The following is an 18,947-nucleotide window of genomic DNA, read 5'->3' on the forward strand; positions in this document are numbered from 1 at the left end:
TTGAATACCGTAATTTTTTTTACAGTGGTAGCTGTGGCAGAAATTGAAAAAAGAGCGGACCAACAATAAAGTCATGCAGGAACGAAAAGAAGCCGGCCAGTATATTCAAAAATACACTAGCGGGTAAATATTTATTCTTGTTATAGCCCAAATACAAATAAAAAAAAATGAACATATTTGTCATGTCTGTTTGGCTGTGTCATTCGGGCAGCAAAAATTACCAACGATCCGCCTAATTCGAATTATGTGTGTTGTATCGGTAATGCCAACATGACGAAATGATTCCGAACGAATGAGATTTTCTTTTCCGGTGCCAATTGTCAAAAGTTTCAGAAAATTTTCTGCTCAGTTCGGTGTCCCGAGCCAATTTAGCCCTTGAAAAGTCACTGGAAGACGCCTAAAATGGCTAAAAAGAAAGGCGATAACTACGATAGCGACGGGAGCGAAGGGCAGGATTACGACGAGGAGCCGGATTTCGAGGATCCGGAAGGTTTCGTTGACGATATTACCGACGAAGGTATGAGCAAAAAAGATCAATGGAGTTTTCTTCGCATTTTCTTGTTACCGGCTGTCATGTCACTGCATCACAGCTGTGTCATATATACAGATTTTTCTGTATTATACAGATTTTTCAACGTCAATACAGATAAGATACAGATACAGATTTTTATACAGATTTCTAAACATTGATACAGATTTATACAGATTTTTTAGAAAAAAAAAAAATCAAAATCAATTGTTGATGAACTGGTTTCCATGGACTAATTGAGTAAAATCTTTTTGAACGTTTATCTTTCCATCTGCAGTATACCGCAAATGCTTGCAACAGCACAAATAATTCATCCAGACCTTTAACTTCTACAAGTTAGCTTTTGTGACGACTATAACCATGTACTTCTCATTTATTCTAGGTTCGAAGGCGCTTCAATAGTCTATTTTTCTCAACAGCATAACTTAATTGTTTTAACGGCGAATGAAAGCCCCTCAAACAGAGTATACATATTTTGATAATAAAATCAGTATAAAATCTCTTCTCCTTGGGGTTTGATATCTATAAAGTAGGGAGCGGTATTTAAGATTATCACTTTAAGAGAGTTTTAAAAAAAATTGAGAATCATTTAGAATATTCTTATTTCAGATTCAATAACGTTTGCATTGTCAGTTTTTTTTATTCAAAACTCTTTAACTAACCATGCATTGCTGGCAAAACTACAAGACAAAGATATTAAAAAAATGGTTTCAATTCAGTCATCGACTTTCCCGAGGACCGCGAGAAATTTTGACCTCAATTTAAAGAACAAAATACAATCTTTCATATTTCTTGAGGCATGAGTCAAAACGTTTTGTAGACTTCGGCAAGGTTGGGGAATAAGTCAAAATCTTCAATATCAAATTCTCACAGACTTTTTTGAATGATGTCATAAATAGATATTATTAAATTTTTCAAAGCGTTGTGTTTCTGAAACTAAAATATCTAAGCAAGATATATGAATGATTGATTGAATTAAAGATAACAGAAAGGTTTAAAATCTGTTGTACGTATTCATGCAGGTTTGTTATTGAGTATAAGAAGAACATATTAAAATGTCTAATCTAAATCTGATTGATTTGCATTTAGGAACCCAAAATCTTCCAAAATCAAAAAAGTATTAAAACACAGGAACCATAAATCACTTTCCCTTGTGTAATGTGAATTCGAAATTCCAGTTTTGTATTTATTACCGATAAAATATTTATATCCAGGTCAGGGTTTTACTTTTATAATAAAATAAAAATACTAGGTAATTGAATCAAATTCAAATTTCTCAAAAATAATTGCGTAACTAACTTTCATTCATCACTTAAATTCAAAATCCTAAAATTAAATATACATTTTTTAATTTTAGGATTTTAGAAATAAGGTTGAGAAAATTCAGTAAACAGAAATAAGATTCAGAATTCAGATTAATTCAAAGGATTCATTTGGTATTTAATTAATTATTTAGAATAATAACTTGCAATGCTTGAGCTAAATCTCACGCATTTCGATTTTCAATTTAGATAAATACAAAAAAAGTTCAAAAGTTTTATGAACTTAAATGAAAGGGTGCTCAACAAAATGCTGCTCAAACGTGACAAACTTTTAAAATTTGGTCCTACGGTTGTTAGGTTGCGGCCAACAAAATCGAATTTTTTCATCTGGTGTGAGTAAATTAGCCTTTAGTAATAATTTTCATATCCAACTAAAAAAACTTACAACTACACTCAGAGGAAACCTTATTATAAATTTCATAAGATACATCTTATGAACCACTTTTTTGCGTCCAAACTAATTTTTCATAAGAGTCTTATGAAATTCTTTCATTTTTCATACGATGTTCTTATGAAAAATAGAAGAAACGGCATTGTGAAAAAATGATGAACACATTCATTCATAGCATCAGTTTTTTTTTCATCATCTAACAGTACGAAGCAATCGCCAGTTCATAGTTATTATAGTTTTCCTTCAATGTCAAATGTTATTGTTATCTCCGGAATGGTAAGTTCGATTTGATGTTTTTGGTGTGAACGTTGAATATGTATTAGTAAACTAAAATACATTATTTGTTTACTTTTCAGCAAGCTGATCGGCAAAAAACGAAAGGTCGAAGATTAAGATGCGGCAAAAAAAAACTTTGATGGAGCCGTCTGTTGATGCGCTGCTGATGGTGACAATAAAGGATTTAATTTTAAACGAATTTGGCAAACAATAAAGTGAATGTTTTCAGCATGAAATATCAAGAATTTTTCTTATTAGAAAGTGATTTACTGTTTCCATAAGAATCTCTTATGAAAAGCAACAACCTCTCATTGAAGTAAGCGTTCATCTTCAGAATTCATTCGCGTCATAAGACAATCTTATGAATTTCATTAATTTTTCTTATGGCGCCACTTCATAAGAGAATCTTATGGCATACATAATAGTATTTTTCTGAGTGTACGTTTTATCACTCTAGATTAAGTTCGATTAATGAAATAAATTGTCAACTTTTGAATAATGAATACGTTAAAATCATTAAAACTGGTTACCAAATTACATATTCAGCAATGAGCTAACATAGAAAAAAATAATAGAAGTTTTTAGTGGTTGAAGTTCAAATACAGATAAATACAGATTTTTTTATGAGGGCGATACAGATTTTTTAAAAATCCATCTGACAACCCTGCTGCATCAATACTAATTTGAAGAGCCGTTCAGCTTTACCTGAAGATAGTGAAAAGTTGCCTACGTAGACTAGACGTAGCGCGGAATTTGTATGATTTTTTTCTCGAAAAAAGTAATTGTGTTGATGCGTATACCAACATTTTCAATTAGAGAATCAATTTGAAGAAGTGTTCAGTCAATTGAGGAAAATTTCATTGACCATTGCAATATTATTGTTAAAATTCGGATACGGATATATTCGAGTAACAGCATGAATTTAAGGAATTTAATTAAGTACTTATACAATACATAACTATACTACAGGGGTGTCAGGTTTCTTGATTTTCGAGCGGTCGTCCTGATTTTTCAAAAGGGTTGAATTGTCCTGATTTTTGAAAAATAGCCTGATTTGTCCTGATTTTCAGAAAATATCTACCTAAATTATAACTAAATTTATTGTTGAATGATGAGAACATCAAACAAATCTTCAATTAAAAGGTTTAACTAGTTTAACCGATGATAATCTTTGTTTAAAATGATATTTAAATAGAGTTTTTCGATATAAACTTCAGGCAATCCATGGTTCTTCTCGCTTCAGTTGCATAATTTGAGGCGTCTTTAGCACCTGTATTTCGCCTTCTGAGCAGAGCTGCTTGTTATTTTCATCAATTTAGCGGTGTCGTGAAAAGTGCTGATTTTTTTCATCACGGTGTCCTGATTTTTAACAAAAAACAACCTGGCATCTGCTATACTGCAGGAATATATCTTTTTTTTTATAAAATTCGAATAACATGATTGCAAATTTATTTCTCTCCAGAACTGCTTGGAGATTTTCTCAAGCAAAAGCCCTGCGAATCGGACGGAGTTGAAAATGTCATCGTGGTGGACAACATTCCGGTGGTTGCCGCGGATCGTTTCCCTAAGCTGCAAGGTGTATTGGAGAAACTCTTCAAAAATGCTGGAACTATTGTCAACATACACTACCCTAAGGACGCTGATGATAAAACCCGAGGATATGCCTTCATCGAGTTCAAGAATCCGGAAATGGCCGAGGAAGCCGTCAAGGCGTTCAATAATTACCGTCTTGACAAGTCCCACACTCTGCTGGTTAATCTGTTTTCCGATTTCCAAAAGTATTCTGATATCCCGAAAGAATGGACCCCGCCGAAACCGCAAGAGTATGAAGTCCGCAACGATCTTTATACGTATTTATCGGAACCGGATGCTCAGGATCAATTTTGCGTAGTGGCCGAGGCCACTCCCGGTGCCGTGCAGGTACAGTTTTGGCAGAACACCCTGCCCGAGCCTGTTGAGCTATTAACCCGTGATGTGAGTTTTGTAAATAGTATATCCACTGAGAATTTTTAATAATGGTCTTAAATTTATTTCGTATTAGCGCTTTACTGAAACCTACGTGAAATGGTCACCCCTAGGGACCTACATTGTAACCTTCCATAAACCCGGTGTGGTTATCTGGGGTGGAGCTAACTTCACGAAGATCAATAAATTCCCCCATCCCGGTACGCAATACGTGGACTTTTCGCCTTGTGAACAGTATTTGGTGACCTATGGACCAAACGGTCAAAAAATCTGTATATGGGATATCCGCACTGGCGCTGAGAAACGTTCGTTCATTTCGGATGGTTCCTCCAACATGTCAATGTTCCGATGGTCGCACGACGATAAATACGTCGCCCGAATGGGGGACAATGCTATTCATGTCTACGAAACTTCCAATTTCTATCTACTGGACATGAAATCGATCAAGGTGCAAGGAATACGGAACTTTAGTTGGTCACCCACGGATAACATTATTGCTTACTGGATGTCGGAAGATATTGATGCCCCAGCTCGTGTGACATTGTTGGAAATTCCTAAGAAAATTGAAATTCGAAATAAGAATTTGTTCAACGTAGCCGATTGTAAGATTCATTGGCAGAAGTCTGGGGATTACCTATGCGTCAAGGTCGACCGATACTCTAAGCTGAAAAAAGACAAGAAGGATGCCGACGTTAAATTCCTCGGAATGTTTTATAACTTTGAAATTTTCCATATGAGAGAGAAGGACATACCCGTTGATTCAGTGGAAGTTAAAGAAACTATTCTGGCATTTGCATGGGAACCAGTTGGTTCGAAATTTTCCATCATTCACGGTGAACCATCATCCGCCAACGTTAGTTTTTACGAAGCTAAGAAGGGACAGGAACCAACAATGTTGAAAAAAATGGAAAAGAAGGTTTGCAGTCACCTCTTTTGGTCTCCTCGAGGACAATTTATTGTTCTAGCAAATCTTCTAATGGGCTCCTTCGAATTTGTTGACACGAATGATTTTACCATAATGAAATCTGGAGATCACTATCGTGCTTCCGAAGTTGAATGGGACCCTACAGGGCGCTATGTCGTAACTGGAACTTCTGGAAAAGTAAGTTTTTACCTTTAGTGTAATTCTATGGAGAGCCCATTAGAGACTACCAAAACTGACTTGGGTTTTCTCTTAGTTTGCCTCCAAGAGCAAAAGTTACTGTTGAAAGTTTTATTCTTCTTTGATGTTTCGAAGCAAGAACAGATTCAATCGTAAAACAATTCATACTCCACTTTTGCATCATATATAAACATTTTTTTTCATGTCATTTTAGGTAAAAGAAGATCATGGGTACTATATTTGGTCGTTTCAAGGCAGAATACTTCGGCGCGTAAATCTCAAAAATTTCATCATGTTTTTGTGGCGTCCTCGGCCACCAACGCTGCTATCGGATGAACAGCAGAAGGACATCCGCAAGAAGCTGAAGAAATATTACGCACAATTCGAAAGCAAGGATCGGGTACGCATGACGCGTGCTTCCAAGGAACAGCTAGAAAAACGCGCCAAACTGCGTGAGCAATTTGTTGAGTACCGCACGAAGCGCGTTAAGGAATGGGAAGATCAAAAGTATCGCCGTTTGCAATTGCGAAATAGTAAGTTTTTTTACGAGAATAATAACATGTCTAGAAAATAACTTTTTTTTTATTTCCACAGATATCGATACCGACGCACTGGAGTCTGATCCAGACAATGTAGAAGAAGAAATAGTTGAAATTCTAGTTCGCGAAGATACCACGTTGCTCGAGTAGTCCGTATAAGGCAACACTATTTGAGCGATTATCCAAATATTCTGAGATAATCACAAGCGTTGCAGAACATTTTTATGACTACATCGCCTCCGCGTTTCTAGAACTACGAGAGGAACATCCACCCAAGACCTCCTCTCGCTTTGCTAGAACTTCTACGAGTAAATAATTCATAATACACTAGTTCAACACGTTTTAAGATTGCGTTGTCTTCTTTTGGAAAATAATATCGGACAAAAGTGCTTAGCTCAGCTGTATGAGTGTTTGTGTTTGAAGTTTTTTTTACAAAAGAAACTCCAACCAATTTCAAAACACAAAAATTGTTCACAATCTTGTGTGTCGTCGTCGATAGGTGTTCGCAGTAGTTAAAATATATCTTTTAATTTCTTGGCTTTTGTAAATTGATGGAAACAAATTCAAAAGTTATACATAATAAATATTTCATTCTAGTGTATTGTGTACTTCTTGCGTTTTATTGTTTGCAAGGATTTCCTAATCTTGTTCCGATATTAAAGTAACACTTATCTGTATTAGGTCCATCGTTCATACTGCATTCTCCTTTACCCCAAGGATATCCTTCTCTTCTCTCTTTTTTTCGAGTACTTAACTTAGTTTGAGAACTTTTTCTAAAAAATATCCTATTGAATATCCAAACACTCAATTTCAATGCTTTCAAATTTCAATGAATTTGGAATTTGGCTTAATTTTTTTAATAACGGTTGAAATGCTAATCGCCTGGAATTTCGAATGTGCATTATTTCCATTTATGTTTTGTTTACTTTGACTTTTATACCCTTGTTTCACATGTTGGTGCTGCAATCAAAAACTGCCTTATGTTGCCGCTATGTTTCAAACGAGAATTTCGTTGAGTGTTTTCTTTCCCTTTTCATACACGGAAAATAAAAAAAAGGTAAAATTTACCTTTTTGCGAGGTGAATTTTTTCCACCCCTCTTTCGAGGTAAATTTTACCATTTTTTCATTCACCTAGCAAAAAGGTAAATTATACCTTTTTTCAATTCACCTAGCAAAAAGGTATATTTTACCTTTTTCGCATTCACCTAGCAAAATAGTAAATAATACCGTTTTCCCATTTACTGATTTAAAAGGTAAATGCTGGTTGGTTTGATTGGTTTCTTCGATAAGAATTAAAAAAATCCAAAATTCTATCAAAAATTATATTTATTGGAGATAAATAGGAACTGGTAATTCGGCTTCGCGTTCTTCCGAGCCTCCATGGCCGCTGAATACTCCTGCGTTGCGTACATTCATGACCTCCTCTGTTCGGCTAATCCTGTCAGGTTCGGCTTTTCCGGCTGGAGGATGACGTGGAATACACCTATAAGCTATATGGGTCGATCTGAAACAAAAGCAATGTATTATGACGAGAACCAGCACAACAAAATGATATCTAAGAAAACACTTACCATTCTATTTCGATTTTCACATATTATACACAAAGCAAAACTTGTTCCTGAATGACAAAACAGCTTAACCTCAATAAACGGGTTCGGCGAATAGTCACTTTTTTCGAGAAGAATTGTACCGTTTTGTTTAGCTCAATCCAGGTCAACTTCACCTCGCTACGAGGTAAGTTTTACCTTATTTGGTTTTACCTTTTTTTCTAGGTGAATTATACTTTTTTATTCAGCTCAATTCAGGTGAACTTCACCTCGCTACGAGGTAAGATTTACCTTTTTTGGATTCACCTTTTTCCTCGGTGAATTGTACCTTTTTTCCAACCTCGATTCAGGTAAATTTTACCTCGCTGTGAGGTGAGTTTCACCTAGAAGAGGTAGAAGCTACCTTTTTGGCTTTCACGATCGTTTACCTTGGCTATCTCGGTAAATTTTACCTTTTTATTATTTTCCGTGTATCTCTCTCGAATTGTCATCCAAGGTCCCAGGTTGATTTGTCAAAAATCAGGACACCGCGATTAACAAAATCAGGATTTTTCAGGAAATCACCAAATTGATGAAAATAACAGCGAAATACAGGTACTGAATGAAGTGTTCAGTGAAATGACCTTTTCGATGTGTTGGTCCAAACCCCTTCTGGGTACACAGTCGGCAGAAGAAACCTCGCTGGCGAGTCTCTCTTGAAGTGATAATAAACTGACCAGCTGTCTTCGATTCTGGCATCCTACCAAACCAGACATGTTTGTGGTTTTTATTTTTTCCTGAAAATCCCGCTTTAACTTTCATCTGGAAATTATGAGTTTAATCGTGTCTATAATGGTCACTTCACTGAAGACGTCTAAAATTAGGCAACTGAAGCGAGCCTTGGGTTGGCCTGCATTTATATCGAAAAAGAACTAAAGATTATCACAAGGTGAACTATTTTATGACAGATTTGTTTGATGTTTTCGACATTTAACTATGTACCTATTTTTATAATATAGTCATTTGTGAAAGACATCAAAACATTTTAAATGCCATTTTAAAAAATTTAAAAATCAGGACGGTCTCCCGAAAATCAGAATCTCTGGCACCTCTGCTGTCATCAGCTGTCCGTCGTGCAAAGAAAAGGAAGAGGTGAAAAGTTGAAAATTTGTTTTGCACGGAATCATCCGACGTCGTTGCTTGCGTATTATTATAATTTCGAGCACAATTAATTGGCCGAAAAGGTCCCAATTCGTGTTATTTCTATTGCGTTGGTGAACTTGGTGAATTGATAATGCGTTCGATCATAGTTTAAGTTTAATCGGCGAGTGAAAAGTTCAATTTTTCTCATTAGCTCCTGCGCGTGTTTATCCGAAAAGTAAATGATTCGGTAAAGCTGCTGATGGTGCAAAGGGGAATGGATGAATCCATTCGCGCTGTGAAAATAAGGTTTTAGCAACCTTTGGCTATATAAAGTAAAATTGTTTATTTTACTGGTAATATTGCAATCAAACCAAGTGCAATTAACAGCGAACCTAAGGCTTAAAAGTTCCATAGCCACAAAAGATTTGGGAGGCAGATAAGCGAAGGTTCTAGATATTGAGAGAAGATTATTATAATAAAAGGTAAGTGTTTATCTTTTCCTTAATATGGTTTTAGTATCATCGATCTCATATTTACAAGCATACTGAATTATCCTTTATTATTTTTGCCATGACCGCATTTATTCATCTTCAAGCATTCTCTACATCGATATCTATCAAAGAAAAGTACCAATGAATCACGCAAGAGTGGAAGCTACACTTATTTTTACGAATTTTTACCCATCAATGAACGTTTCATTGGTTCACTGACCACAGACTATTATATTAATATCACTTCCTTGGTATCACAATTACATTGGTACAAAAGTAAAAAGAAATCGTAAATATTTTTAATGTTAAATCGGGCGCTGAATACAAAAATTAAATACAATACAATTTGATTAAAACAGTTTGTGAGTTGTGTTGCAAATGTGAAATTTTGGAAAAATAAAAAAGTACGTGTACCTACACCAACGCAGTATGCGTATGAAAGCTACGGGGAATGTTTTTATCATCGGAATGAAGTGTAGGTCGATTTGTATTTTTTGTTGCTATTCATAATGATTATAGACACTATATGAAATTATAGTGTCTATAATAATGATGAAAATAAAATAAAATTTCAATGTGAAAAACTTTGTTTTCACAATATTTTGCCCTTCCAATTCAATTCCCGCAGTTCCAGCAACACATGGCGGTTTGTGGAATTCTGGAAAAAAAAATCGAAAAAATTCAGGAATGAAAAATGAATTATTTATTTCTTATTTGTAAAATATTATTTTACCTTGTGCGTTGTTGTGTTCCGGAAAGTCGTACCAAAGAACGGTAACCGACACCAATTCAGGAAGGGCACTTGCATCCACATCCATTGTTTGTTATCAAAAGATGTTAAAAAAAATTAATTTATTATACTTCAGAATAATCAAAACGCCAAAGACACTAACCAAAAAGACAAAGCTAAATCCAAATGCTTGTCAATGCAGATCTTCTTCCGGGGACACACAAATTTTCACAACAGCTGGCTGACAATATTTTTTTTTTTTTTTTTTTTTGAATACGAATTTACAACCACACGCTCGAGACAAATGAATTAAACGGATTTAGATCATCCACTGAAGCCGCGTTTTCACAAAACTCTTTATTCATGTATACGTATTGATGCGTTCATTTTTAAAATGTTATACGTTATATACACACTTTTCAAGATAATTTAGAGTTTCAAAATATCAGATTTTTTGTTAATTAAATGAAATTTATACTCATAGAAGTTTTAAGACACTATATTCAATAATTCAATGATTTTAAAATCATAATTGAAGCGCATTTATGGATTGTATACCGATTGGCATAAAGTCATCTGGCATAAAGCCGTTTGGCATAACGCCGTTTGGCATAAAAGTCGTTTTCGAGGAAGCCTCCTCACGCTTCGCGTTCGAACTAAAATGATGTATGGTCCTTACGCTTCGCGTTGCGGACCGGGCTAGGGGATTGTCCCTATCTCTGGGTAAACCTAGAAACACGGGGCCTTCCTAGGGATTTGATTAAACCTTAGAAAATCATTTAATTGAAAAAATAACTTATGTATTTTAATTTTTGAAAACATTTTATGTTACCTCATAAATTTTTATATTTTTATGCCAAACGGCCATTATGCCAAATGACTTTATGCCAAACGACTTTTATGCCAAACGACGTTATGCCACACGGCTTTATGTCAAATGACTTTAGGCCAAACGGCGTAGGACCCATTTATGTGTTGCAATCATCAATAGAAAAAGAGTTGTAGACTTTTGATGTTTGTATAACAGATGAAGGCTCTGCTGGAGCTTTCAAATGAGCTGTCACATCTTCCACCATGTGAATTTAGGCTAGGGAGACAAAGGGAGGCAAAAGCTCCAACTGCTCGATTTTTCGACTGCTATAATGTGTGCAACATTTCATTTATGCACGCATCAATAAGAAATTTTGTAAAAACGAGGCCTTAGACTTTACGTGAAATTCATGTGTAAGTTATGTGAAAGTACAGTAGTTTTTACCAGAGCATCCTTGATACTCTGTGGTTACTACAAACTCATGTAGAAACGATATGATGCAACAAAATCTACGTTAACCCATTCGAGACTGAGGCCTTTTCACGACATTCGAACTCATTGTACTTTACTGTTAGATAACTTTTATGTCGTTTGATTTTCATCAAAACCATTTCCCAATACATTTTGCCTAACATCTGAGGATTCCATTGGTATAAGAATATTATTTTTTCGAGCAATAGTAAACTCACAATGAAAGATTGTTCTGACAAAGGCACAAAAATTCCATTGCACACACGGTGTGCAATCGGTCTCGAATGGGTTAAAAATCCCGTAATAATAATTTCTTAATTTATTTGCATGTAGATTCAAATATTTCGAACTGTAAATATAAAATCTGTTTTCTGCATATTGAAGTTTAATAAATTTACTATCGATCATTTGTACTTCGATTTTGCATATGATCAACGGTATTATTTTTACAACAAGTTTATTATTTTCTTTTGTTTCCAAGAATTTTTCTTTTGAAAAATCTTTGAATCCAAATCTTAATACTTTGATACGAAAACAGTTTCATTGCAAAGTAGTTTCCGTTTGCTAAAATGTAAATTGAATTTAGATTTAAAAGCATTATTCATTGAACTATTTATTCCAACGGTTGGAAGAAATATTTTCTGCTGTTCCGAAGTTCCTATTAGGAATTTTAAATAATAAAAAGAAAGAATTTACATCTTAAACACATTTTTATTCACAAACTTAACAATAACAACTAGTTATTGCCACTGAAGATCGGGCCGAAGATAATCAGACCGCTGGATTTGGGGCGGAATCAGGCTCTATACACGGACATTCAGTAAAGCTTTTGATAGAATCGACATCCCTATGTTGATTTCTATATAAACTACATAAAAACGGATTCAGTGCACAACTGCTAAAATGGTTTAAGTCTTATTCGAAAAAGGCTCTAATCTCAGTCTCTTATTATTTATCTTAAACGTCAATGACATTACTTATCTACTGAATCAGCTAAACGTGCTTAGATATGCAGATCAGGACCAACATTTTTCCTATACCATTTTTGTTTGGAAAAGAATAAAGAATAGTTAAAAAAGTGATACTAAAAGTAGCTCATTATTCGGGTTCAAGTTCTTTTATATTAAAAGTTATTCATCTGAAATCATTACTTTGAAAAATAAGTCCTAAATGAAATTAAAGTTTAAGTTTTTCAAAGAACGCAATCTTGAAAATGAGTTCCGATCTTATTTTATAATAGTGGTTTGGGAAATGTTTTGAGAAATTTTGAATTTTAATTCTGCATTTTGAGCCTGAATTAAAAACTGTAAATCTAAATTCCAAACAAAAATTTCAAATTGCTAAACATTAATTGTGAAACATAAATGGCATTTCATAACAAAATCCTTCACCAGAAATCTCTTACTTGAATTTGGAATCTTTGATTTCCTATGAAAATTCCGAATGATGAAACACTGATATTTCAATTCTGGATCACCATTATGGAACTTTTTGAAGTTTCAAATCTGCTTAAGGATTAAGAGTAAAAATTTCAAATCCAAATCTTAAAAATTTTTTGTTATTTTAAATATTTTTTTTAAGTATTCCGGAATGATGAGTTTCGAACATGGAAAATGAATCTTATTTTAGTTTTAAATGAAAAACCGAGTTTCGAATCAGGATTTTGTCTCAATGATGAACCAAAATGAATATCAAGAGTAATACACAGGATACAGATTCAAGAAACCGGCCACAGGCAACAAATTTTGATTTTTATAAAACAAAAATTGGAACCAGTACATCGGATACGATTCAAACCTAAGCTCACTAGATATTTTCCGCACTTATCCGGGCAGGGGAAATACGAACTTTTTTTATCTAAAAACCTTGCAAAATTTCGGCATTCGAATTCAACGTTTACAACTCAAAATCGGGGTAATATTTGGGAATTCATCACTTAAAGTCAAGAAGAAAAAACTCGAATAGTTGTTTGTTTACATCGAAACACATCAACCAGCTTATTGGATAAACTTGGCTCAAAAATTGTTTTGGTTCACAAAATTTTCATCAAACAACTTAATTTTACTTTGATTTAGCAAATAAAGTTCAGGAAAAATCCAGGCAATCAGGAAACCTAAGTGAGTCTAATTTTATTGAAAATTCGATACTGGAAAGTAAGGACTGTACCCAAAATTCATATACACCAACTTCTTTTGCGAATAACTTTTGATAGCGTTTTTAAAGTAAAGTCTTTCAATTTCTATCAACAAGCGAGAAATTGGGTCTGGGATAAGATTTCGAGGTTTCGGCCTTAGTTGTGAATCGAGAATGTTACTCTTACTCTCTCTACGTTCATCAAAATTTTATTAAGCAGAAAAGGGCTGTGAGTGAAAATAGTTTTAAAACCACTGTATTCTAGGTGGCTGCATCCTCCAACTTCAATTTCTGCTACTTTTTTTTAGAAGAAACTGAGGGCAATTTAGTGGATACAGCTGTTTAGAAATTAACATCATGAGATTAATATTAAAGTATACTTGGTTAGTATAGATCGTAGGTTGCGAATGGTGCATACAAGTTTACTCTTTTTAGGCTTTTAAAAACAGCAAAAACCAAAGTTTTCGTTTTGAAAATTGTTGTTTTTTTTCACAGAAGTAGAATTTTGGCAGATCATTATATTTTATACAAAACAACCAGCAAAAACATACTTCCATATGCAAGGAACCTTACCATGAGCAGACATGATATGGGATTCAAACGCTGGAATTTGTTTGATATAGGGTTTTTCATAAGTTTTGTCGTCCATCAGAAATCATTCGTCTCATAGCCTCGGTACCGGCTATACAGCTTAAAAGCTCTAGAACTAGCAAAAATTTGTTGTTTGAGGTTAAGTTTGCATGACTCATAACGAGACAACACTTTCAGCTTACCGGAAAAAAAAATGTTGGGCATTTCAGCGATCTTCAATTAGTTTTTCGCTTATTAAAACTTTAAAATTCCAGTATGAGACTTCACCTCCCTGATGACCCTGAACCGTAGTTGCCGATCATGTGCTTTACTCCAACGCTTGATTTGAACTTTGTGGACATTTTTGACAGTGTTTGCAAACTTTTCCACCACTCAAACACACAGTAATTCATTGAATAATCAACAGTTTTGTAAGCTATCACTTTAATAATCATGGATTTTGAAGGAACTGCCCAAAAAAAATTTTTTCTCTTGCCTCTTGAATATCTCAAAAACGTGTGAATTTGAAATTTTGAAAACAAAATAGGTCGGTTTGTAATTATTCATAGGCAACAAAATGTTGTCAGAATTTTGAATGTCCGATTACTAGTAAATGAGCTAAAAGCAAAAGGATATTGAAGGTGATATAGAAGGAACTTTCGACAACGCTTCACATAATTCTATCAAAACGGCGATGATATCCCGTGGTTTCGATGAAATTGTAATAAAATGGATTCAGGCAATGCTGAGCAATCGAAAAATTACAGCCAAGCTAGGAGATACATCACTGACAGTGAACACAACGAAGGGCTGCCCTCAAGGAGCAGTACTATCGCCTCTGTTTTGGACACTGGTAGTAGATGATCTCCTGAATAACTTGACTGAATTGGGCTTCGAAGTGCTCGGCTTTGCAGATGACATAGTAGTCATAAGGCTATGATCATTTAGTATCCGGGCAGTTTCAAACCTCTGTATTTCAAAAACTATTGATTTGATCGAAAAACTTTCTATGGAGGAAATGAAGGTGTTATTATGATATTTAATATAAAAATATTAAAAAAATAATTTATCGTTGATGACAAGAAATACTGTTACTTTATGATAAAATATAATTTTTATCTTTGCACACTTTTTTCAGCCATGTATTGATCTATTATTTTTACCACAGAAGCTAAACCTTTTCAAAATCATGATATTTTACACAAATTCATCTCTAAAAATCAATTGGAATCTGGTTGGAACCTTTTCATGAGTAGGCATCTCGAAGAATATGACCTCTTAAATTCGGGTTTAACATAAATTTCTTGGTCCATCAGAACACATCTGTCACATTGCGTAAAACCCGGTTGCACAGATTGCGATCCATGGAACTGCATATTTTTAGCTAATTCCTGGGTGTCCACTTGACAGGCAACACTTTTTGCTTGTCGGAAACGGATTTACTGCATAGTTAAGAGGTCTGCATTCAGTTGTCCCCAATAACCATAAATTTGTTCCTATAGTTGAGATCAAGGGTTCCTCTCCGATGCTTGGTTTGAATTTCGTAAGCATCCTAGAGGGGCTCCTTATACTTCTCAACATGCTTGTCCAACACCTCGCAAACAGAACAGAGCAGAGAACGAATTACACTTTTATCATTTCGGTTTCCGAGTGCACTGCTCAGCCGATCAACGTTCACTTATCTTTTTGCCGAGTGCGCCCGATTGCGGTTGCTCTGACGGTCGGGTGGACGTCGCTCGCTCTAAAGAAAAGAGAAGGAGCTGGCTAGAAAATTGTGCTCTAGCGACGCTGCTGTGCCGCTCAGTGTATCAAGCCAGAAAGATTTCAATGCAGGAATGTTTTCTTCAAAAAAGCCGTTATGCAGTGCGGAACAGTGCATCAGTTGAAGAGGTCCAATGTAGGTTTATGTATGAACTATTTTTGTACGTAGCCTGGCCGGGCACTTCCTGGCAAATTATTTGTAAAACATGGTGAAAACCAGGCAAATAATCTGAAATTCTCCATTCCATAAACCGAGCAATATCCGGCCAAATCTGAGGACATTCCAGACATTCATCTAGTGAAGAAAAACGACTTACATTTTTTTTGTCGCAACACATCAGCAGTGTCAAATTTATGTTTAAAGCATACGAAGGAAAGTTTTGGTTTGATGTTTGATGAAATAAACTTTCACAAATCCAATTTTTGACAAACAATTTTAAACTGAATTCAATTTTCTTGTTTCATTTTCCAAATAATGTGGATGAAACTGGGCAAAATCCAAGTAGTTTTTTCACAATATCCGCGCATCCGCAAATTGCTGTTTACTTAGGTTTATGTGCTTTTGATATCGTATGTGGGAAGCATTAATTTACAAAAGCAGCAATTCGAAAAGTAACATTTACTAAAATTATCCAAAAATCTTTGCCTTTTAAACAAACCGCGAACATTACGCAAGAATCTGGGACAAATTTAAGTAATAAAACTTCAAAACTTTCACAAATAGTAAAATTTAGGATTTATCTTCCTTAACCGCTACGCTTTTGATATTTTTCGACCGAAGAAAGCTATCGTAGCTAATCATTTGTCCTGGTGCAGAACATCAATCTAGAGGAACTCGCTTAGGAATGAAAAGATAGGTGTTTTGGGCAAAGTTGTTAATTTGCATATTTTGATATAAAATTTAAAGGCGAGAGACTTAAAAATAGCGCGATAATAACAATAACTTTTAGTAGTGCATTTTTCAAGTATTTTTTTTTATTCAACCGTATCTTCTTGGGTTAAGATTGCAGAACTTTGATATGTTAAGCAAAGTTGTGTATTTTGTTGAGATAAATAACTTTGTAGAAGAAACTTAAGCTCTAATATGCTAAACAAGAAAGTTATGATTTATATCTCGCTATTGGTGGACTTCTAAACTTTATATATCATATAAAAATATGCGCTTTATTATACAGAACAATGTTGTCGAAAACACCAGCATTCTATCTTAACTACCTTTGGCGTTATTAATTTAGTTCCGTTAGATTTATTTTCTGCATTGTAAATTCTGACGCACTTCCAAACATTGATCCAGACGCAACCGATGAAGACAAACCGAGTTTTCTGTGAAGCTTCTCTTTCGCCCGAGTGCGAACGAATTTATCTGCACCGGGACGCACTTCATCAGTTTGCTTGCTTCTCTTGCCCACACTTGGGTGGACGCTTGGTCGCTCTGGAGGTAACGGAGCATTTTTTAAAGATTCTCCGTTTGGGAGAGCACAGCGAAAAAAATACACGCTCTTACTCTGAACGGGCAAATCTGAGGAGCGATGCCAAGCATGCTTCTCAACCATCTGGACCAAAAAAAATTCAGAAAAAATAAACAGTTCATGAGTTTTCAAGTCAAAAATAATCAATTTCCGAGGCGCAAAGTGCGTAAAAGGAGCAGATTTGTGCAAAATTATTTTTACTATGGCTTTTTGCACCGTAAATATCTCAAACACACGTTAACGTAAAAATGTGAAAAAAATAGGCAAGATAGTCCTTTTCATAATCAACATAACGCTGCTTAAGTTTTGCATATCCGAGCTCTAGTAACCTAGCTATCACCAAAATGAAGTGCCCGGATACTAAATGATCATAGCCTTAGTACGAGGTAAATTCGACTGCACTGTTAGTAATAGGATGCAAAATGCCTTAAATTACTGCCTAAAATGGTGCAAAAAAGAAGGACTTAACATAAATCCCTCAAAAACTACAATAATTCCATTTACAACAAAAAGAAAAGTTGATATAAAGGAATTAACCTTGAATAATCAACCCATAGCACTAGGAACTCAAGATAAATTTCTTGGTGTTATTCTTGACCAAAAGCTGAACTGGAACGTGCACTTAGAATACGCTATTTCTAAATCTCTATCAACGTTCTGGGTATGCAGCAAGACTTTTGGAAAATCATGGGGACTAAAGCCGAATATGATCTCATGGATCTATACAGCAATATCGAGACCCAGAGTATCCTATGCAGCTCTTGTCTGGTGGCCCAAAACATTACAGGAAACAACACGGAAGAAACTATGTAAATTACAAAGAGTAGCATGCCTTTCAAAAACTGGAGCATCAAAGTCAACTCTTTCGTCTGCGATGGACGCAATCTTAAATCTCTTGCCTCTACCTGAGTTCGTACAGTTGGAGGCGGAAAAAGCAGCTTTAAGATTGAAACGAACTGATTTTCTAAGAAACCGGTTGTAAAAACAAGAAAGCGAGTTTGGATCCTTAAAACTTAATTGTATGAGCCGTTTCAAATAAAGAATTACTAAAAAAAAAAAAAAAAAACGAACTGATTTATTACAAAATTGGGAGCTTAAAGGGCACCTAAAAATTCTGAACAGGTTCAACATGAATGCATTGGTTACATCCGTTCAAGACTGGATGATTACTAAACCAAATTTTTATACAAGTTTTAAAGTTATTGCTACGGATCGATCCATATGGGCAGAGGGTGGCCCTACAACTAGGATAGGATCGATACATTTCTTCACTGATGGCTCAAAAATGAATAATAATGCTGGTGCCGGAATATATGGTCCAGGGGTAAACATCTCGATTCCAATGGGAGGCTGGCCCACAGTTTTTCAAACAAAAGTCTATGCGATATGTTATTGTGTGGAAATATGTTTAAAGAGAATGTATAGACACGCTAATATCTGCATATTTCTAGCGTAACATTTTAAAAGGGCGAAACTAGCAGTTTGCTCGAAACGAGAAAAACACGTTTGAAAATTCGGAACACCTATTCAAATCCTATTTAAAAAATTGACCACTTTTTGTTCAACAACATTAAAAAATGTGCATTATATTCCCTTATTGTTCGATGGTTATCAAGAACTTTAACTTTTTTCGCTTAATTTCAGAGATTTTCGAGTTTCGCCCTTTTATTGTTTTCGATTCCAGTTACGCTTGCAAGTTTCGCCCAATTGATCGGCC

General features: G+C 34.9%; 2 protein-coding genes across 3 annotated transcripts in view; both read left to right on the top strand.

The window, feature by feature from the left end:
- The first annotated feature begins 284 nt into the window (after window positions 1-284).
- Window positions 285-6,732, top strand: LOC129747796 (eukaryotic translation initiation factor 3 subunit B). The gene is made up of 5 exons (XM_055742143.1): window positions 285-517; window positions 3,981-4,492; window positions 4,560-5,585; window positions 5,800-6,118; window positions 6,180-6,732. The coding sequence occupies exons 1-5, from the start codon at window positions 403-405 to the stop codon at window positions 6,272-6,274; spliced, it is 2,067 nt and encodes a 688-aa protein (XP_055598118.1). The 5' UTR covers window positions 285-402; the 3' UTR covers window positions 6,275-6,732.
- Window positions 6,733-8,794: 2,062 nt separating this feature from the next.
- Window positions 8,795-18,947, top strand: part of LOC129741165 (kinase D-interacting substrate of 220 kDa B) — a 63,966-nt gene continuing 53,813 nt past the window's right edge. For both annotated transcript variants that reach the window (XM_055732873.1, XM_055732874.1), the window contains exon 1: window positions 8,795-9,276. The gene's annotated coding sequence lies outside the window, so the exon portion shown is untranslated. The remainder of the gene's footprint in view (window positions 9,277-18,947) is intronic.

This window comes from Uranotaenia lowii, chromosome 2 (genome assembly GCF_029784155.1).
Source record: "Uranotaenia lowii strain MFRU-FL chromosome 2, ASM2978415v1, whole genome shotgun sequence".
In the NCBI taxonomy this organism is placed as follows: Eukaryota; Metazoa; Arthropoda; class Insecta; order Diptera; family Culicidae; genus Uranotaenia; species Uranotaenia lowii.